Source organism: Miscanthus floridulus, chromosome 11, assembly GCF_019320115.1.
Source record: "Miscanthus floridulus cultivar M001 chromosome 11, ASM1932011v1, whole genome shotgun sequence".
NCBI lineage: Eukaryota > Viridiplantae > Streptophyta > Magnoliopsida > Poales > Poaceae > Miscanthus > Miscanthus floridulus.
In genome coordinates this window covers 101,464,512-101,487,739 of record NC_089590.1, presented here as the reverse complement: position 1 = coordinate 101,487,739, position 23,228 = coordinate 101,464,512, and the positions used below count along the sequence as shown (strand labels likewise).

Here is a 23,228-nt window from a genome sequence, read left to right as displayed (position 1 = left end):
GGTATTAATTAGATTCCACAATTGCAATATCCATCAGTTTAATAATGTGTTGTTACTTGTTAGCATCAAATGCTATTCCGGCCCAATCGACTAGTTATAACGTGCCATGGGCAATTTCATGGTGATTTTGTTTAATTAGCTGTGTTTGTTGGTAGTGATCGAGTTGGCTGCTCGCCGTGCCGTACATGCCGGGCAATTTGAGCCGCCACTAGCAAGCAGCAGAAGTTAATCCATTCCGTATATCCGATTCAAAGAAAGGAGGCGGTCTTACTTGGCAATTGCCATGGCCTGCTGTACGGTACGTGCTGGATTTCCATTGTTACCTGACGACTCGATCAACCAACCAATCAATCAATCTGCGTTGAGTAACAGGTAGTACATCAAGAGTACAAGTAAAGGCATGAGGCTAGTAAAGTTTCGCAAGCCGGCTCTCCTCCTCCCTTCACCTTCGCAAGCCCAATCTCATTCACATCAGAAACCCATGAGGACGCACTCCACTTCGACTACGAATCCTGGATCCAACAATCCAAGATAGCCAACTGCTACTCTAATAAGCGGTCGTGGATGGATGACGCAGAGGCAGAGGTGATCAACAGGCACCACCAGGAGATGATGCTTCGAGTGGCGGACAATCTGCCCGAGGAAGCCTATGAACTGTCGCTGCGAGAGATCACCGAGCTCTCACTGCCTCCTCCTCCTCCTCCTCCAACTAGGGCCACAACCACAAGGAGTTTGCCCTGCCGGCACAAGAGTACTCCCTCTTATCTCTATGGAGGGAGCAGGCAGCTTCATCATTAAGCTCTTCATGCCCTCGCCATCCAGAGCTGCTGCTTCTGGTGGTGGGAGGAACAAGAGCTTCTCCAGTAGCTCAGTGACTGTATCTGGGAGGAGCAAGAGTGCGTCAGCCAACCATGGTCGTTCTCGTTCCATGGAAAATGGCACACACAGTAATGGCTACCACGGCAGTACTAAAAGGTAGTATGTTCCATTCCAGGCTGCATTCTCTCACCTTCTATTCTTGTCCAACAAAAATCATGGCCACCATATTCTTGTCTAACTAACCATCTGTTCATTCCATCAGAAACAATACATGCATAATATAATAACACCACCGGGGGAATGCCTTACCCCTGCACACGTTAAAGGGGGGGGGGGGGGGGGGGGGGGGGGGGGCGGGCACATCTTTTTCATCTTTATAAGCATAATAAGCAGCTGATATACAAATTTGCAGGAAACCAATGAGCTGCTATCCATTCTTCAGTTCAAGCAAGTACAAGGCGCAACACAAATTTACAGGAAATCAATGAGCTGCAATCCACTCCTCATTTCATGCAAGTGCAGGACGAAACACAAATTTGCAGGACATCAATGAGCTGCAATCCACTCTTCAATTCAAGGCAAAACTGACAGCCAATGGACACTTCTGCCTGTAGGAAACTTGAGGCTAAGGATCAATCAATAGGGAGGGGTGCCTGTACATGACCTTCATTTGTACAGTAGTTCAAAGTTACATTCCGTTCATAGCTGTGCCAAGTTGCTAATATAACATGGCAAAACGGCTGCTCAACTTGTTCATGCTGCAGGATACGTGGAGTGTTATGTAAATAAGTTATGTATGCTATTTTTTATTTTCAATAAAGTTCATCATCAACAATACGCAATTTCAATTAAAAAAATAGAAGATAACTTTACTGAAACAGCTATAGATGCGTATTGATAAGCACCCTAAGCTCATCCAGAGCAAACAGACGAGTTCAAAAGACACATTATGCTAGGGGAACAATCCTTTCTTTTAGGAACTTAGTCTCATACCTTTTCTACACCATGAGCTGCATGTACTTTAATTCCACAAGTTTGACATAAGTCAAGCGGCCACAAAACTAAGTCTCACCTAATGAATGTAATAGGTTTACATGCCAAAGAGTCAATCATCGCCGATAAATCAGCAATATCTAACTATTATCATCATCATTTTCTTCAGTATCTTGCAACAAAGCTCCTCGTACTCTTGCCCTCATAAAAGAATAACAGAAAACATCAGTACCAGCAGGATATCAGATATGAATTTAACTTCAACTCACATAAAAGTAGTCTTTCAATGGTTGTGTACAACCTCCGAGACACAGGGGCCAATCGCTTCGTAGCTTTAGTAGGAGGAACTTTGCTAGGCAAAGCCACTGCAGGTTTGCAAATCCATAAGCTGACACAGTTTTGATTCTTTCTTACTTGCAAGTATGCATCAAGAAGAAGCCATGTAGTTTACAAAAAAAAAAGGCCATGTAACCTGGTGTTTGCTGCTGCGCAGGAACAATTGATCAGAGCTTGGAGGTGCACCCGATACACTTGGAACCTGATCAGTCACCAGCTTTGGCTTTGTAGCCTTTCTTTTGTCGAGGAATGAAAGGGCTTCAAGTTGTTTTTGCGTTACTTCGTTTTTTTCCTGTAAAATACAACAGTAAATGCAACCAGGGGCTAGAAACATCACCGTAATGCATTCTAAATACCCAAATATTGAACCAAGAAAACTGCATAGGAATGAAGTGCTTTGCTGTATTAGATCACAATGAAACCCAATGGTTCTCTCAAAAGTGAGAAAAAGGAAATGATATCTAATAGTATGTTATAACGCTAGCTAACACATGAAACCAACGTGTTGGAACTTAATTTCATGACTCAGAAGCATTTTACTAAAAGAATGGAGCACTGAATATAAGCATTATATACATTATAAACAACCAGGCGCTAGTTTTTAGGCTGCCAAAAACTGCTTTAACATGCTATATATGGCAACCCAGAGTAGAATGCAAAATTGCTTGACATTCTGACAGGCAAATATGTACGTCAAATGAGTAAGCTATCTTAAGACAGCATGTACCCAACTTTGTTCATCAAGCAGCAGCATAAGCAAGAGCACCAGTACCAAGTTCGTACTAATAGTAATGGTGGGATAACCTGAGGCTAGACTTTGCATGAGCTGTGAGACTTGGTCTTGTTCTGCAAAAGAAGGAAAACAGAATTTGGCACAAAGATGATAAATAAATTAAAATTTCCTTGTTGCGGTTAAGAATGAAGATATTGAAAAAGAAACAATTACAGGAATAAAGAAGAATAAGCAACAAGCCAAAAGAATCACCTCTGGATGCATGTTCCTGCTTGGTCTTGTAAGATTCATAGAGCGCAAGGGAGAAATCAGCAATGACATCTTTGAGCACAGATGCAGCAACTCTATCGAGAGAGATAGTGATGCGAGGTAGTCCCTTCGCCTTGGTAGCCACAAGCTCAGCGGTATCAGGACCTGCATACGACATCATGTTCGTGTAGAGGTAGGCGAAGACTTTCAGGTTCAGGCGTTCAGCCAGGCAGGGTAGTGAAGTGTAGGAGTAGGATGGAGAAGATATGAACTGAATACCTCGGGCGGAAGAGGAGCTGTGCCAGGCGAGGGAGTGGAGGTCGGTGGCGACGACGCGGAGGCCGCCATGGGAGTGGGAGTGGGCGCGGAAGAGCACGAGTCGGCGCGGGAGAGCATCGGCTTCGTTGTCGGATTTCTCCGGCTTGGCCTCGCCGAAGACGGCGGCCAACCTATCTCATCGTCATCGCCGCCGGCAGGAACGAAGGAGAGAAGGCGCCGTTAACGTACTACGTGACTTGCCTTTGAAAGCGTAAACACGTGGGGACGCTGTAGGATCACTGGAACACGTAGGTGTGAATAGCCCGTAAAAATTCAACTTAAATCGAAGTTAAATTCACCTGCGACACTGTCGCTCTTTTAGCGTGGTACTACTGTACCTGTAGAAGAGATTAGTTCATAGTTCAAAATCTACCCAACGAAATTTAGATTGGGTAAATTTCTTAAGTTCCTGTAGAGTAGTAGATCACAGATCGACAGCTGAAAGTGGTGGGAACACCACACACGAGTAGATCAGCCTCAAACTCTAGAGATCACCTCAACAACAACACAAACACAAGTGTAGCAACACAAGTACAAGATGACACAAAGATTTATCCCATGGTTCAGTTCGCCACCAAGGCTTGCTTATGTCCACGTTGTTGAGGTATACCACTAAGGCTTAGCGATTTACAACCCTACCTCATTCTCAAGTCAAGAGAGTGAACTCTTGAGATAAGAGGTGATTTTAGTCGCTGTAAGAGGTGGTTACAAACCTCCCGGTGCGGCCACAAACTTGACAAGCTCACCGGGCAACGCTCTAGCCGGCTAGGAGCCAAGCTCCAAGAGTAACAAACACAACCGTCGGCTAAGACGTGAACCAACTGCTCTTAAGCTGCTCTCTATTCGAGTTTTGGACCCTTTTCCCTCAAGGATTGATGAAAAAATCAATGGATTTGCTTGGGGGCTTGAGGTCAACAATGGAGTGAGAGAGAGAGCTCCTGCTCTGTTTTGTCGTGCTGAGTGAGGAAGAAGAAAGCTGGTTAGTTGCCATTGGAAAGGAAGGAAAAATGTATATATATACCCCCAGCCCCCAACGATCACTTTAAATCGTAGATAGCCGTTGACGAGGAAAGAAAAAGGTATATATACCCCCATCCCTCAACAGACACTGCACCTAAGAGATCGGGTGAGACAAGGACACGATCAAAGGGTCGGGCGAGCCGGAGCCCGCGACCTTGAGGTCGGGAGAGACGAAGCCTACGACCAAAGGGTCGGACGATCCAGAGCCCACGACCTTGGGGTCTGTCGATATGGGACCCACAGGATACCCCACAAGGGAGAAGATCTAGTCTAACTAGGATTTCTTTCCCTGTAATCTTAGTAGTAGTATTATTCTATAATCCTACTAGGAACTTCATTGTAAACCGACTAGGACTCTGGCCTCTTGACTATATAAAGGAGGGTGGAGTTCCTGGAGAAAATAACATAACATAACACAACACAATACTTGATAATCAATCCAACGCAAAGGCTAACGCCGACTGGACGTAGGGCTATTACTCGATCACGGTCGAGGGCTTGAACTAGGATAAATCGACTATCTCTTACGTTAACTGTTAAGTTCTGCATACGCTGAAGCCCGAACAAACTGCCCCGGGTATCCCCGTGGTAGGCTATCGGTGGTGAAACATCGACAGCTGGCGCGTCAGGTAGGAGCTTTCGGCGAATATGCATCCGAGAGCTCGACGGACCTCGACAACATGATCTTCTCGATGGGATCAACCTTCATCTTCGGTTCATGGATCTGCGAGATAGGCGATGATGGCAAGCTCCAAAGCCGTCTCCTTGAAGATTCGGATCACCATGAAGACCTTTCTATTTCGGCAACTATGACAGATCAACTCACCGGAAGATTCGCGCAGCTCGTAATGTCCGACCCAACTCAGATTTCATGGCTTTGCGCATTCGACTCAAACTCAGGCTCCGCATCCGAGATGGAGTCTTACCCGAATTCTTTCGAGAAACCAAGTTCTTTTCTGACAGGGTTCCAGAACGCAGCCTCGGTCTATCAAGAATTCAACTCAGAATACATCAAGAAGTCGTGTCCTTTTCCATTTGGACTCAACGACATGGTAGAATCTTATCAGGCACGGCCCGAAGGATCTCTCTATCCGGTGCTTAGAATGCCACTGAAAAGAGCCTAGGAAGGTCTCGTACTAACTATAACATCTCAAGACTGCATCGTCCACTGGCCAGGTTCTGTTCCTGAGGACAGCGGTACCCAACTAGTCGGCACGACGACAACAGCAATTCTACCCTACCAAGAAGGAGACTCGATCTGCGACCTTGAAGCCTCTACTAAAGTTATCAACAACTACGGTAGTGTGGAAACCAACACCGATAATAGAACAATTCACGCACAAGAAGTATTCATGGTTCGCCATCCTCGATCACCATTGGTCCTCCCAGAAGCACCCGACATCAAGTCATCGGATGAATCTAAGTCCAACATATCACCCTTCATCTAGGGGCACGATGGGGAGACCGAAAATCAGAAGCAAGCCAGAGAAAGGAGAAACAAATTGAAACAAGGACGCCAACACCGTGCTAGGCAGCGCAAGGAAGCTTGGGTCAAATACGAGTCAGATCTGGCCAAGTACAATAGAAGAAAATCAGAACAAGAAGTCGAAGAAAGACGCGCGGCAAATAGGATCCGAGAAGCACTAGAAGAACTCGGAGCGACATCTCTTCCCAGTGAAAAATAGGAACAACTTCGGGACCTTCTCCGGTCAATAGCCCTAAGGGTACACGATGGAGAGACCCACTCAAGACTACCTGCTAGGTCAACGTCTCATAGACAGGAATATCAAAATCAAAGGAAGTCCGCTTTCGAGATACTCGAACCAAGCGGAAGTCACAACAGAGAAAGTAGAATGGACCATAGTCAAAACTACCGATTTGAACAACCAAGAAAGACCAGAAGCAAAGTACCTATTCAGACAGCCCCGTAGAACTACTCTCATCAAGACAACAGTTGGCTAGAAGGAGGCGCTGAATCAGAATACACAAAAGCCAGAACGCATGATAGATTCCCCTGTTTTGCAAATAGACTTGCTTCAATACGACTACCTCACAAGTTCAAGCCGTCCAACCACTCTAAATATGATGGCAAGACCGAACCAAGGCAGTGGCTTAGGATTTACTCGCAGTAGATTGAACTAGCCAGAGGAGACGATGATATCAAGACCTTGTTCTTTCCCATGGCCCTAGAAACCATACCCCTCCAATGGTTCGACAAATTAAATCTAGGGTCAATCAGAAATTGGGAGGACTTGCAAAGAGTTTTCTGTGAAAATTTTGTGGGTATCATTACGCACCCCATCACCCACACAGAATTAAAAGGACTCAAGCAGAAAGAAGGCGAAAGTCTTAGAAATTACTATCAATGATTTGACGAACTACGTGCTCAAGTACATGACATCACCCAACGAAAAGTAATCGAAGCTTTCTCCTATGGAATCATAGCTAGGTGGCAATTTCAGGACTTCTGCAAAGAAAACCCAAGAAACAATGAAGAATTCAGACGCACAGTAGAAAAGATGATTACGACAGAGGAGAAGACACGAGAAAGGTTCCTGGATAGAAACAACCAAGACAACCCGAACAAGCGAAATCATCGAAACATCAGACATCAGGAAAGAAAACGTAGACCAGACAACACTGGCTGATAAATCAAGGAAGTTTTCCAAACCCAGAAGGTATAATGAAATTGAAAACATGCATTGCATCTGGCACCCTAAAGAAAATCACACCATCAGAAATTGCTACACCTTCAACGATCGATACACAAGAAAAGATAATAAGGTAAACACTAAAGAAGACAATCAAAAAAAAAAGATAAAGACAACCAAGAAGACAAGGGATTCCAAAAATCCAGGGGGACAATAGCAGTGATCTTCGCTGGGGCCCCAGATTCCAGAAGCAAACATCAAGAAAAGCTAGCTCTACAAACCATCATGGCAGCAGAATTGGCTACTCCAAGATATCTTAATTGGTCACATTATCCAATCCAGTTCTCAAGAGAAGACCAATGGACTAGCGTAGAAAACGTAGGCCATTACCCACTGGTTCTAGATCTAACTATCATCGGTATGACTGTCACAAAAGTACTAATCGATGGGGGAGCTGGACTCAACATCATTTTTTTAGAAACGCTAAGGAAGATGGGACTACAACTCACCGAGTTGATCACACCAATGAGCACCCCTTTTTATGGGATAGTACCCGGCAAGGCGGCCATGCCACTTGGACAAATCACTCTATCGGTTACTTTTGGAAGTCCCTTAAACTACCAAACAGAGTTCGTCAAGTTTGAAGTTGCAGACTTCGATTCATCATATCACGCAATCCTCGGGCGCCCAGCACTAGCAAAGTTCATGTCGATACCGCATTACCCGTACCTATTGCTTAAGATGCCAGGGCCTAATGGTGTCCTTTCCCTTCAAAGTGATTTGAAGCGCGCTTTTGACTGCGACGTTCAGGCAATTCAAATTGCAGCCAAAGCACAAACCGCCAATGGTAGAAAAGAAATAGCCACTATTGCCGCAAAAATGAGCCCAGGAGAACTAGAGATACCGGCTAAAAAGTCCAACATCCTAGCACCACCAAAAGAAGCCGATGTCAAGCAAATCAACCTGGACACCGGTGGTCCCTCCAAGACGGCAGCCATCAGCGCCCACCTCTCGGCAAAATAGGAACTCGCGCTCACCAACTTTCTTCGGGACAACAAAGATATCTTCGCTTGGAAGCCTACTGACATGCCAGGTGTCCCAAGAGAGTTGGCTGATCACATAATTGATATCAATGGAGGCTCCAAGCCTGTGAAGCAACGGCTACGACAATTCTCACCTGATAAGAAAGCAACAATTAAAAAAGAAATCACAAAGCTAATGGCAGCCGGATTCATCAAAGAAATCCTTCATCCAGATTGGCTAGCAAACCCAGTTCTAGTACAAAAGAAGAATACGGACGAGTGGCGCATGTGCATCGACTACACAGATCTCAACAAACACTACCCGAAAGATCCATTCGGGCTACCACGCATTAATCAGATAGTTGATTCAATAGCTGGATCTACCCTAATATCCTTTCTTGATTATTATTCAGGATATCACCAAATCACATTACAGGAACAAGACCAGAGCAGGACATCTTTTATCACTCCGTTCGGTGCCTATTACTACAAGACCATGTCGTTTGGACTCAAGAATGCTGGTGCCACATACCAAAGAGCTATCCAAACGTGCCTTGGTGATCAGATCGGTGAAAATATAGAGGCATACGTGGATGACGTAGTAGTAAAAACAAAGAACCCGGACACACTAATTGAAGACTTAAAGCAAACCTTTGAAAACCTAAAAAGGTGGTGGTGGAAATTGAACCCAAACAAGTGTGTATTCAGAGTTCCTTTAGGACAACTACTCGGATTCTTGGTCAGTCATCATGGAATCGAAGCTAGAGCCAAGCAAATTTGAGCCATAACAAAAATGGACCCTCCTCGAAGTGTCAAAGATGTGCAGAAACTAACAGGCTGCATGACGGCCCTTAATCGTTTCATATCAAGACTCGGTGAAAAATGGTTACCTTTCTTTAAACTACTAAAGAAGACAGACAAGTTCGAGTGGACAGAAGAAGTCAACGAAGCTTTCAAAAGACTTAAGGCATACCTCACCTCCTCGCCCGTTCTCACACCTCCAAAGAAAAACAAGGACATGATGTTGTACCTTGCGGCAACTTCTACTGTGATCAACACAGCGATAGTCGTAGAAAGAGAAGAAGAAGGGTGCATATATAAAGTACAATGCCCAGTATACTACATCAGCAAAGTACTGTCAGAGTCAAAAATCCGGTACCCGCATATGCAAACACTACTCTATGCCCTCCTGATCACTTCACGCAAGCTTCGCCACTATTTTGAAAGCCACAAGATTACCGTGGTGATAGATTTCCCACTCGGAGACATCCTACACAATAGAGACGCAACAGGGCGCATATCTAAGTGGGCAGTTGAACTTGGTGCACTCAATATCGATTTTACCCCATGGAAGGCAATTAAATCTCAAGCCCTTGTCGATTTTGTTGCCGAGTGGACAAAAATTCAACAACCTATGTCAAATACCATCCTTGACCATTGAAAGATGTACTTTGATGGATCACTCAAGCTAGGTGGAGCCGGTGCAGACGTTCTCTTCATCTCTCTAGATAGAAAACAACTCAAATATGTCCTTTAGATATTATGGCAAGCTACAAATAATGAAGTAGAATACGAAGCCCTCATTCACGGGCTTCGAGTGGCAATTACCCTTAGAATCAAGTGATTACTCGTATATGGCGATTCGGCAGTGGTCGTCAACCAAGTCAACAAAGATTGGGACTACACCAAAGAAAACATGGGCGCTTACTGTGCTAAAATACAAAAACTCAAAAAACATTTTCAGGGTTTGGAAATTCTAGATGTCCTGCGCGATTCTAATATTGCGGCAGACATCCTCGCTAAGCTCGGATTGGACAGGGCGAAGGTCCCACCCGGTGTATTCATAGAGGAGTTATCAGCTCCCTCTATCAAACAACCCGGTGAGATAACCCCTGAACTCCCAGCTAAAAGCACCTAGATTTTGGTAATCACCACCTCATGGACCCAGGTTTTTATCGATTACATCAAAGAGAATAAGTTGCCAGCAGATAAAGCAGAGGCTACCTGAGTTGTTCGCAGAAGCAAGAACTACGTCCTAGTAGGGGACAAACTATACATAAGAGTCGCATCTTCAGTGGTACTCCTAAAATGTGTCTCGTTTGAAAAAGGCAAAGAGATCTTAGAAGAAATACACTTAGGTTGCTGTGGAAATCATGTCGCTTCAAGAACACTAGTCGGCAAAGCATTTCGCACCGGATTCTACTGACCAACCGCTTTGAAAGACGTAGAAGAACTCGTCAGAAAATGCAAAGGTTGTCAAATGTTCACAAGACAAGCTCATGTACCAGCTCACAATCTCATCTACATCCCACCTGCTTGGCCTTTCTCCTGCTAGGGGCTAGATCAAGTAGGACCTCTCAAGAAGGCAAAGGGCGGTTTCGAGTACATCTTAGTAGCAATTGACAAGTTCACCAAGTGGATTGAATACAAACCACTCGCAAAATACAGCATAGCCAAAGCAGTCGAGTTCATCCAAGACATTATGCACCGTTTCAGCATGCCCAATCGAATCATCACAGATTTAGGTTCTCCCTTTACAGCTACAGAATTCCCAAGTTGGGCACAAGATTGCGGCTTTAGCATAGATTACGCATCAGTCGCACATCCAGAAGCCAACGGACAGGTAGAAAGGGCTAATAGACTCATACTAGCCAGATTAAAACTAAGATTGTATGAAGAACTAGTGGACTATAGATCCAAATGGATTGAAGAATTACCCAAAGTAGTATGGGGGCTACGAACTCAAATAAGCAGAGCCACCAGATATTCACCTTTCTTCCTAGTTTATGGATTAGAAGCCGTACTACCTGCCGACTTGATCTGGATGTCACCAAAGATAGAACAATATGACGAAGGAGAAGCAGAACACACCCGAAGATTATAACTCAACGCTACAAAAGAAGTCAGAGTAAACGCTACCCTTCAATCAGCCAGATACCTCCAAGGTTTAAGACGCCACTACAACAAGAATACCCAGCCTCGATCACTCCAAATCAGAGACCTAGTATTAAGAAGGATACAAAAAACTGACGGACGCCATAAACTACTCAGTCCATGGGAAGGTCCTTTTATTGTTACAAAAGTCACCGAACTAGGCACGTACAAGTTGATAACTGAAGATGGAAAAGAAGTCAACAATACATGGCACATCAGCCAGCTAAGAAGATTCTACGCATGAAAACAACACAAGGAAGAACATATATACAAGCCACAAGAGATCAACGTTCATGATCAATAAAGATGGTGTTCCTCGACAACATATGTCTTGTTATGGCTTTCCCCCAGTTGTTTTCACTAAGCATGTAAACGTTCATGGTCAATAAAGATGGTGTTCCTCGACAACATATGTCTTATTATGACTTTTCTCGAGTTGTCTTCACTAAACACACCGGCTAAGAGCAAAAGAGCTGAAAAGATGCTTGAGCCCGCCGATGAGGGTAGCTAATAAGCTAACACCTGATCCAAAAAGCAAAATGGCTGAAATTATGCCTGAGCATACCGGCTGAGAGCAAAAGAGCTAAAAAGATGCTTGAGCCAGCCGATGTGGGTAGCTAATAAGCTAACACCCGAACCAAAAAGCAAAATGGCTGAAATTATGCCTGAGCATACCGGCTGAGAGCAAAAGAGCTAAAAAGATGCTTGAGCCAGCTGATGGGGGTAGCTAATAAGCTAACACCTGAACCAAAAAGCAAAATGACTAAAATTATGCCTGAGCATACCGGCTGAGAGCAAAAGAGCTAAAAAGATGCTTGAGCCCACCGATGAGGGTAGCTAATAAGCTAACACCCGAACCAAAAAGCAAAATGGCTAAAATTATGCCTGAGCATACCGGCTAAGAGCAAAAGAGCTGAAAAGACGCTTGAGCCCGCCGATGAGGGTAGCTAATAAGCTAACACCTGAACCAAAAAGCAAAATGGCTAAAATTATGCCTGAGCATACCGGCTGAGAGCAAAAGAGCTGAAAAGATGCTTGAGCCCGTTGATGAGGGTAGCTAATAAGCTAACACCCGAACCAAAAAACAAAATGGCTGAAACTATGCCTGAGCATACCGGCCGAGAGCAAAAAAGCTGAAAAGATGTTTGAGCCCACCGATGAGGGTAGCTAATAAGCTAACACCCGAACCGATCCTAAGATGTTTTTACAACCAGGGAAAGAGCCAGATGCTAGCCACATCTCGAGTTAAGCAAAAAGCTAAAAAGAAGAAGCTGAAGATGCTTGAGATCGCTGGTCCCAAGTCTTTTCAGTACTAACAAGAACAAAAAAGTTGTAAAGACAAAGATCTACTTACCCCGAGTTGTTTACACGGCAGCCAGACAAGCACTCGACAAATCAAGAAAGTTTGTCAAGACGATAATCTACAAATACTGAGTTGTTTACACGGCGTAGATGAAAGTCAGATAAGCACTCGATAAATCAAGAAAGTTTGTCAAGACAACGATCTACAAATACCGAGTTGTTTACACGGCGTAGACGAAAGCATGACAAGTACTTGTCAAAATCAAAGACATCAAGACAAAGAAGACATCAACAAAAAATAAAGGATCTTCGTTCAAAAAGAAGTATAATATCCTATTACAGAGGCTGGAGTACAAAGGTCAATTACATCAAGCGTCGTCATCAGGAGAAGAAATATCAATATTAAGATTATCTACAATCCTCCTAGCTAAATCTTCGACCTCAGGCTCTACCTTTTCAATGACATCCAGATACTCTTGACTCTCGGCTTCCTCTGCAATCTTGGACAAAGGCATCTCTAGAGCAAGAACCTAGACTTGGGCAAGAACATTTTGGGTACAAGTTGGGCACACCTCTTCACAAATTCCTAGAAATAGGTCAAAACTTGGGGAATAAACTGAGTCCAAGATTGACCATCATCTGCTGGAGTCCAGAGAAGGTCGGCTATTGACCGAAAGGATTTCCACAAAACATTCTAGTTCTCGGTAGCTATCGCCAACTTACCAGTCAAGACTTCAACAGTTTTTTGGACCTACATAAGATCCCTGTTAGCTCCATGCCTAATCAACTTGGCAAGCATGAGTTCTTCCTCAGCATGAGTAATTACCTCTTCAGCCCTATTGTGACTATTGCAAACAAGTGTCTTCATTTCCTAAATACCCTCCGAGAGCTTCTGCTTTTCAACTCGGAGAGCTAGACCAGGCACCAAAAACAAGTCAGCAGAAAGGGAAATTTGAATACAAGAGGAAACAAAAAGAACCCGCAATACCATTGCACTCATTCTTCATGGTCTCCACACTCTTCAAGGCCTCCTGGACAGCAGCATCCCTCTGCTTTTCTGCCTCAACCACCTGGGCACAGAGAGCCTGTTCCTCCCCATGGTGCGTTTGACGCTCGGTCTCCATCTTAGCTCGACAGAGGTCAAGCTCTGTTTTTAGGGCACTAACCTCATAAGACAACTTTTTCTCGGTTTTAGATGAGAAAAATAAGCCGGTATGATCTCGAGAAAAAGACTGAACAAAGGAGAGAGAGAAAAAAGAAGACATAAGAATAGAAGAAAGACGAACATGCAAAGAAAGAACTTCAGAAAAAACTTACCTGGAGTTTTTTCCCAAAAGAAGTCACAAAGGTTCCCTAGGCAGCGGTCAGCTCTGACAACCGATGAGTGGCATCGAATTGTTGCACCACATCATCATCCAAACGCTGAACGCCACTAGCAAGAGGAGCAGAGGGAGAAGCCAGTCGAGGCAAAGAAGATAAGACCAGGGCCGTACCCTAGGAAGCCCTGGCTACCTCCTCAGATGGCCCATCGCCACGGCCACAGTCACCTCTAGAGCTAGTAAATCAGCAGCTGCGTGATCACCAGAGAACCCTATCTCCCTCATAGCCACCTCGCCGACCGTACATTCAGGATCCTGAGACTCAATACACCAGGGCAAACCAGAAGACTGACTAGAGGTCGACTGAGGTTTAAGGGAAGGCGAGGGTCTGCAAGATGATAAGGAAACTCGACGATAAGAATATGAATCAGAAAAAAGGAAAACAAAAGCAAAGAAACAGAACAAGGATTCACTCACTCAGCTATCTTCTTCTTCATAAGACCAAAAGAAGACCTTAGAGGGGGAACTATAGCAGCAAAAATATCACCACGACCCTGCGATAGGAGTGGCGTGGTCGGTACTAGAACCCCAGAAGAACTCGAGGTCGATGACCGCTTACTATAAAGAGAACAAGGTCAAAGTCAGAACAAAAAGAGGTGTTCAACAACAGAAAAACAAGAAAACAATTCACCGACGCATAACAAGGGCTGCATCATCATCTTCATCTTCCTCACTCTCAAACATGGCAACCATAGTGCCATCTGAAAAAGAAGAAAAGTACTCGGTTAAAGTCAAAAACAAACAACAAAAAGACAAAATATATTAATATGCTCACCTAGGAGCACGCTACCTATAACTTGAGTACCTGGACGAGTACTCGATTGGCGAGACTTCTTGGTAGCAGACAAACCAGAAGAAGAACAATCCGCTCACCCCCTTTTTTTGATACTGTGAGGAGGTCAAGGAACTGGATGAGGAAAATACTCTACATATGTGTCAAGAACTGTAGAAGAAACACCAGGAAACATCGTGGTGGTTTGAAACTTACTGGTTAAAGATGCCCCTAGCAAGATTCTCCCCAGTCTCCACAATGGCAGGGCAGTCATCAAGGGGAATCAGATCAACGAAGTTGTGCCCCAATTTCTATAAAAGAATAAAACAACCAGATGAGAAAGATTAAGCGAAAAGTGGAGACAACAAAGGAAATACGAAAAGTACCCACACAAGGAAAAACAACTCATAGCAGGAGGCAGGTTGTTAGCACAATACTCAGGGACAGTATGTGGGACGACGCTTACTCCTTTCAACATCTTCTAAAGGCACTCGAGCACCTCTTCACTAGTCAACTCAAGGACAGGGACCATACAAGAAGGGTCCTCCGCCCAGAGTATTCAAAACCATAATTCTCTTGCCCCTTCAGAGGTTGAAGACGACGACGAAGAAAACTGCAAACGATCCTGAAGCCGGTCAAGCCTTGCTGTTTCAGAGCACATATCCTCTCAAGAAATGGCTTGATCGCCTAGAGCTCATCCACCGCCAGGGGATTCTTTTCCCATCGGTCATTAACCACGAGACCAGAACCAAAATGAACAGCAAGAGGAGGAATCATATTGGTGGCATAAAACCAGTTGACACGCCAATCCCTCACAGAATCAACCAAGTCATAATCAAAGAATTTACTCTTACAAGCCTAGCAAAACTGAATCCCGCAGCCACCAAGAACATGGGTGTCATCGCTGCGGGGTTGGGGCTTCAGATAGAAGAAGTAACGAAAGAGAGAAAGAGAAGGAGGAATTCCAAGAAAAGTTTCACAAAGATGAACAAAAACAAAAACATGAAGGACAGCATTGGGAGTAAGATGGTTCAAGGTAATCCCAAAATAACTGAGAAAGCGATGAAGAAAAGCAGAGGCAGGAAGGCAAAGTCCAGCATGGATAAAGGAGACAAAAAAACAATCTCACTAGGGCCTAGAGTTGGGACCCAATGCTAGCCTAGAGCTCTCCATTCAGCAATCTCCTTGTCCTAGATCAGTCAATCACTAACAAGCTCGCGCAACTGATCCTCAGTCATAGTCAGAGCTGACCAGACCTTCTGAGCAGCCCTCATGGCCATGAATTCTTGATTTTCAATCACAGAAAGTGATGCCTCCTCGTCTACAAAGGTTGCCTGAGACTTGCTCGTTGATTTCTTCCTACCCATATATCAGCGAAAGCAATAAGGCACTAAGAAAAGATGATGCTTAGGCGGCGGTGCTCAGATGATGGCGACAATGGCGACTGGTGGAGTGAGGACTAGGGTTTCAAGGCAAAAGCAGGGCAGCAAAGAAAAAGAAGAAAGAAGGCCTTTAAATAGATTTTTACAGCAATAAAAATGCGGCCCACTAGGCCTGTTTAAACACGACATGAGAACGCAACGGTCCATTTCCCAACACAACTGACATAGCTAAAATGACGGACGACACACTTCTACACAAAGCTACAGTTCAACGGGTAGATTTTAGACTTATCCATCCAGCACCAAGGCAGAGTTATCATATTGCTACAAAAAGAACTCATCAACCATGAAGCAACGAAGGGTTACCTCACAAGGAACACAAGAACTCGGTTCTTATAGAAAGAACTCAAGAATCTCATAAACAACCAGGACATAAGTAGAAAAAAGAATGAAAACTCAGAAGACAAGAATCTTTCCATTATAAATGGTTTCAAAGATTACAAGATTACACATCTTACAAGACCCAATGAACTCGGTACTACGATGATTAAGATAACAAAAAGGAACCTGGACACAACTAGGCTCCGAAACGACTACGTGTTCCAAATTGCTACTCGGTAGAACAAACCGCACTCGGCTACACTATTTTCTTCAAAGGACGAACGTAGTACATTCCGAGGTGGAAGTCAGCAGCACGGTGGGACAACATGGACCAGGGAAGGCCAGCAGACATCTATCTACCCAAGTCCAATGCGACACCGGATCAGGCGTTGATCTGCACCTAGACAGTCGTAGGGTAGGCAAGGGGGATCTACCTAGAACTGCTGGATGAAGGAACATATCCCACATCACAAGACTTCCTCCAACTACCGCCACGTACCTCCTGGTATAATGTCGCTGTGAGATTAGTCTACCTCTAATCTCTATCACAAGACTCCCTCCAGCTACGACAAGATATACAAGAACTACAAGATACGTCCGGGGGCTGCTCTACTTCAGAAACTATCATATTCATGACTACGAAGATTTCAGACCACGCAACAAAATGATCGATGAATCAAAACAGCACACCAAGAGGGTATTTATAGACCAAAGAAGCGGTGCACATGGACCAGGGAGCACCAATGGAACAAACCTAACAAAGGACACTAGTGAAAAGACATAATTCAATGAAAGAGGGCTTAGGCGTGAAGGAACAGTATTAAAGGACGAGCATATTCGAAAGGATATACCGACACTCTACAACTCGTGAACAAACAACATTTACACTCAACCACCACCATACAACTACATCTGATAATAGTAGACTACCAGAGAATATGACAAGACCCTGCATCCGAGCTCTTTCGGAATAAAAGAACCCAGATAAATGCTCGGGGGCTACAACAGGAGAGGTTTTCAGTTTTTCAAACAACATAAGATTCAAGGCCCTCCAACTTTTTGTTCCAAATAGCAAGAGGCTCAGGGGCTACACTCCGTGAGTGCATTTTTTTAAAAAAAGCACACATCACTCAGAAGACTTCTTCAAGACAGTAGTTTTCAAACAACATAAGATTCAAGACCCTCCAACTCTTTGTTCCAAATAGCAAGAGGCTCAGGGGCTACACTCAGTGAGTGCACTTTTTTCAAAAAAGCACATGTCACCAAGAAGACTTCTTCAAGACAAACCACTTCAAGGACTCACGACAAAAAGAACCCGGACCAAGCTATATCTGAGTTCTTTTTGATAAAAAACATGGGTATATGCTCGGGAGCCCTTCGACGAAGAATCAGAACAATTTCAAGATAAGACCCTCTAGCTCCTTGTTCCAAATAGCAAGAGGCTCGGGGGCTACACCCAGACTGATGTACTTTTTCTTCAAAAAAGCACATACCACTTGAAGATCCCAAGAAGCGCTACATGGTTTCACTCAAGAAAGTACTCAGGATGACGCTTGTTCCTGCTCGGCAAGACCTGAAGGAACTAAGATGAGTCTTCCAGAGCTCAACCATGAAGTGCCCGGGGGCTTGTCGATACAGGACCCACGGGATACCCCACAAGGAAGAGAGAAGATCTAGTCTAACTAGAACTTCTTTCCCTATAATCTTAGTAGTATTATTATTCTATAATCCTACTAGGAACCTCATTGTAAACCTGACTAGGACTCTGGCCTCCTAACTATATAAAGGAGGGAGGAGTTCCTAGAGAAAATAACATAACATACCACAACACAACACTTGATAATCAATCCAACGCAAAGGCTAACGCCGACTGGACGTAGGGCTATTACTCGATCACGGTCAAGGGCCTAAACCAGGATAAATCAACTGTCTCTTGCATTAACCGTTGAGTTCTGCATACGCTAAAGCTCGAACAAACTGCCCCAGGTATCCCTGTGGCAGGCTTTTGGTGGTGAAACATCGATAGGGTCGGACGAGCCGGAGCCCATGACCTTGAGGTCGGGCGAGATAGAGCCCACAACCAAAGGGTCGGACGATCCGAAGCCCACAACCTTGGGGTCGGGCGAGACGGAGCCCGTGACCTTAGGGTCAGGCGAGACGGAGCCTGTGACCAAAGGGTCAGGCGAGCCAGAGCCCGTGACCTTGGGGTCAGGCGAGACGGAGCCCATGACCAAAGGGTCGGGCAAGACGGAGCCCGTGACCTTAGGGTCTGGCGAGACAGAGCCCATGACCAAAGGGTTGGGTGAGCCGGAGCCCGCGACCTTGGGGTCGGGCGAGCCGAAGCTCACACCCAAGGGGTCGAGCGAGTTGGAGCTCACACCATGCAAGACAGCAACGGTAATAGTGAAGTGTAGACTGTCTTAGCTGTGAATCTAAGGATGCTTGTGGTTGTTTGAAGCACTTCGTAGTACATATTATCTTAAGCATTGTGCCCCCTTTATAATACGGCTTTTCCTATACTCAAATTCAATATATAAAAGAATTTAAACCTCCTTTGAGTTTGAAGCCATCTACATTTGTAATTGGGGACTCCTTTGTTCCGTGTAGCATCCTCGAATATAAATTCCCTGCTTGTCATCTTGATAAATCTCATTAGTTCTCTAATTGCGTTGTCATTATCACCAAAACCCATAATTAAGGCTTGATTGCACTTTGAATCTTCCCCTTTTTGGTGATTGATGACAACCCAATTAGAGCTTACAAAAGTTATGAAATAAATATTGAGACTTTCAAGCCATGGGTGTAGAGCCTCCCCCTAAGTACGTGAATAGAGAATTGAATTCTCAAATTGGCATAAGAAGCCAAGATTCACATTTTAGTGAAAGTGATGGGGCTCCTCCTACATCCATACTCCTATGGGGTGTTGCACACTGTGTTAAGAAAATATATACGTGATGCGTATGATAGTTTATGCACACATGTATTTGCTGCTGCAGCTGAGTGCAGCACTGCCGCACCTAATTGTACGAGCAAGATAGAGTCAAGCACCACACAGCTAGCTCAGATAAAAAAATATGCAACCTAGCACAATAAGATGACTTCTATTCCACACAAATGATACATGTCCATATCCGATACACAAAGAGTCAAATAGTAGCACTGTTTCACAATTTAGAGTTTTGAGCGACTCTCAAACTTTCCACCTAGCGAAGACTAACACTCATCAAATAGGACATGAAGCGTAGCTGCTGACCATGGCATCGAAAAGTTAAAAGTTGTTGACCCCTCTAATTTTCTTCCCCTTTGGCATAAAGCACCAAAAAGAGAAGAAGAGAAGAAAGATCAACACCTACTCGTCATCTCCCTAGATGTCTATCCAATCAATATCATCACCTCCTACAGCAGTCCTGGCACCACCATCACCATTATCGTCATCGGAGTCAATACGTGCACGGCCTTGACGGTGAGTAGTGACGGTGTAGCGAGTGGAACGAGTGGAATGCCTCAGCTCCTGTCTCTGACGGTATCCCTCTAGGGTCTCATCCCAATCTGCTGCTTGTCCCTGCTGCTCCTCCTCAAAGCTAAGAATCTAGCTAAAAGTGACAAAGTCAACTCGATAGTGCCGACCATCAGTCATCTAGTGAATCTCATCAAAGGTTGGGTCATAGAAGTATGTGGCATGAAACTGTGCCAGGACCTGCTCATTCTAGTTATACTAGAAACCCATAATGTCTTAAAGCTATAACCTATCACAAATCTTGATTACCTTGTCAAACTCAGGCTCCTCCTTCTCCTGCATCCCATCCCAATCAATGTATTGCATCTTGATGATCTTGATTTTCTTGGATGCAAGAATGGTTGTGGCAAAAAAGTTAGAATGAAATTCATTCTAGAATCTGTAATCAATGCCCAAATCCTTGCGCACTGCATAGGGATTGATCCCTCTTGCCTCTTCTACCAGCTTACAACTCTTGGAATAGTTGACAACTGCATGCTGGCGGGAGTCATCTGGAGGTCTCATGATGATCTCACTCTCAAAATCTCTCATGTATCTGCCATCAAACTCTGAGAGATGCTGTGGGGTGTTAGGAATGACTTCAGTGGTACGACCTATCATCTCTAGCCTCTCCTCATCTTCAATGTATTGCTCACACCTCCCCCTATCACCAAGTCACCTTGGAGCTGCACTACTGCCTGTTGCTGTTGATCTTCCTCGACCATGGCGAGGTGGATCCTTGTCTCTTTGCTTATTCATCTTCCTTTTCCCCCTTCGGTCATAATCTCTGTGCTCCATCTTCTCAAATGAGGAATGGAGAGGAGAGGAAAGAAACTGTTCGGGCCAGGGGCAGTAGCAGCCATCAGTGACGTTGAGAGAGGGTTGTCAGCTGCCATGGCACTTACTAGAGATCGACATCACATGGCCAAGCGACGGCTACGACACGAGCGCGAGAGGAGAGAGAGGCGCGTGCGTCGACGTCAAGGGGAAGAGAGAGGGGAAAAGTTACTATGGACCTGAGGATAAGATGAAGAATAAATGGGCCCCGTAGTAAAACCATTTGGGCCGAATGTCAAATAAGATTCAAAGTGTGGCACTACCGTATGCCTAGCTCGGCACTACCGTAGAGCGGCATTTCCTGCACAGGTAGGCGCGACACTACCGCACTCCCCAAAATAGTGGGAGTTAGCTATGATCTATATGACTCTCTCTGTATAAGATATGGATACATATCACCTATATACCATGACTAGAAACAAATAATCAATACATACCATGATCATGATACATAATTTGCCATTTATAAATCATTTTCATGCACAATATGAATTTTTTTCAACTCTTTTGCCTAGATACTAGTTTATCAAATAGAGGCATTGTCGGGTTCATAAACCCAGGGGTCCATCGGGGACCGGCCTTCCCAACAGAGGCTTGACCCAAGCAGACACCGCGCAACTCGTGGGTCAGCCCAAATACCTGAACAATAGGCAAGAAGGGTGATCCAATCACTGACCGGAACGCCTGGCCGAGGAGGAACGGTGCCCGCTTCTGACTCCGGCCCACCTATCCGACCAGAGCATCCGCATCGGTCTCCGGCCCATCTCTGGACGGCCTCTTTGACCAGAAGACCTAGCCAAAGCACTACTTCCGACTCCGACCCGTGTCTCTGACCAGGGGTGCGCCAAAACTCTGCTCGCTGCTCTTCTCCGACTGGCGCAATCAGGGCCGACTGGAACCAACCGACCGGGGATGCTCACTCGGTAAGGACCAGGGAACGAACAGAGAAAGCAAGGTAGGGTGCACAAGTCAAACCACAATACCAGGGTCCATACCATAAGCACCTATAGAAATAGTACTCTACAACCTCCCTGGCACGACAGAGCCTAAAACATATTGTAGGCGCTGACGTTTTCCCCTATGATATTGTGGGCGTTGTTAAACTCCATACGGTAAGGCCCCCCATGCCTCTGGGCATGAACAGTGTTGTGGGCGCCGGCTTTTACCGTAATAGGAGAACATGGTAAAACTCCTCACGTGCCTCTAGGCATCAACAGTATAGCAGGTACCGACATCTGCCATACCCGAACAAGATGACATAACCTTCCACAGTGCATCTGACATCGAACTAGTGTTGTGGGCACCTACCATCATCCTGTACCCGCCGGCATGGGCAATAAGGATTAGAAGCATACGTACTCTCTCCCTCTTACTTGTAGGGCTATCTCCTTCATCTATAAAAGGGGATGCACTCTCTCCCAACAAAGGGGGGATTTAAGTCATTCCAGATTCATTAGATTGATCAAGTTCACTAGTACAGAACCGCCAGGTTTGAACCATGAGCACACGCTCGAACACTTAGTTCATAGCGAGGCTCCTATCACTCTCGGCCCTTCGGTAGGAGTCTAAATGGACCTCTTGTACCCCCATCCTTCTCCTTCTCGTTTGTAACCCCACTACAAGCTTCGAGCACCTAGGCTCAGGAATAAAGTCACCGACCGACTCAAACTAGACGTAGGGCATGTTGCCAGAGCCAGTATAAACCCTATGTCATTGAGTGCTAGGCCACCTTCGATCACAACGTACGGCAAAACTATAAATATTTACTTATTTGTCACTTTATGCACCGATAGTTGGCACCGTCCATGGAGAAGACATTGTACGTTCAACACTTTTTGGTCATCGGATGGCCCACTTTTCTACCGCCATCGCCATGGCGGGCTCAGGTGACATGATTCGCTTCGTCTCACTAGAGTTTCCCACGCTCTCACCTATTGGGGTGTGGGTTCCACCCGTCTTTGAGTCATCCCAGGCCTTCTTCTTTGGAAGCCTAGACTTCATCGCCGATCGGCTCGGTGTACTATGCCTCCACGAGGAGGCTCTCATTCCAATGCCCATCGAAGGGGCGCCCTCCATCGACTCCGGGGCACATGATGATTTCAATGACGAGGCATCTGCGCTTCATTCCGAGCAAACTCTCTACTCAAACCCCAATGTAAGTAACGTATATACTATTATTTACTTGCTATTTTCTATCTTCCGCGATTATATGGAGGGACCCCGTTGTCTCTCCGCGACCGCCATGCGATCGGTTCCCCTATGGCCTTACGTGCCCCACGGATGTGTACACCTGGGGGCTCCGAAGGATGCCAGCGCCTCTCGCTCTCATGTCCGAATTCGTGGGGATGGTGAGCTATGCTCCCACCTATTTCCTCGACCTCATGGATGACGATGTCGAGAGTGACGGCTCTAGGATCGGTGACATGGCACCTAGCCACCGTTCGTCCTGGGAGTGAGCTATGGCGGATGCTCCAGGACAGCCACCAGCAGAAACAGAGTCCTCACAGACTCACACCCCTCCGGACCCTCGTGCAGAGACCCCCGCACGATCACATGGGAGCACAGCGAAGAGCCACGACAACAATGGCTGCACCAGCCACCGAC

The 23,228-nt window shown here is 45.3% G+C and overlaps 1 protein-coding gene across 1 annotated transcript; it reads right to left on the bottom strand.

The window, feature by feature from the left end:
- Positions 1-1,780: 1,780 nt before the first annotated feature.
- On the bottom strand, positions 1,781-20,512 carry LOC136492564 (uncharacterized). The gene is made up of 9 exons (XM_066488538.1): positions 20,467-20,512; positions 20,241-20,356; positions 20,058-20,132; positions 14,745-14,839; positions 3,410-3,579; positions 3,134-3,295; positions 2,953-2,994; positions 2,285-2,440; positions 1,781-2,177 (listed from the first exon to the last, which is right to left on the bottom strand). Exons 1-8 carry the CDS (start codon positions 20,510-20,512, stop codon positions 2,409-2,411), a joined length of 738 nt encoding a protein of 245 aa, XP_066344635.1. The 3' UTR covers positions 1,781-2,177; positions 2,285-2,408.
- Positions 20,513-23,228: the final 2,716 nt, after the last annotated feature.

Coding starts and splice junctions, on each gene's coding strand:
- LOC136492564 (XM_066488538.1), bottom strand. CDS start 20,512: ATGGTCGAGGAAGATCAACAGCAACAGGCAGTAGTGCAGCTCCAAG. Junction 20,357..20,466: donor GGCAGTAGTGCAGCTCCAAG/GTGACTTGGTGA, acceptor AGCATCTCTCAG/AGTTTGATGGCAGATACATG. Junction 2,995..3,133: donor GCAGGAACATGCATCCAGAG/GTGATTCTTTTG, acceptor CTTCTTTTGCAG/AACAAGACCAAGTCTCACAG.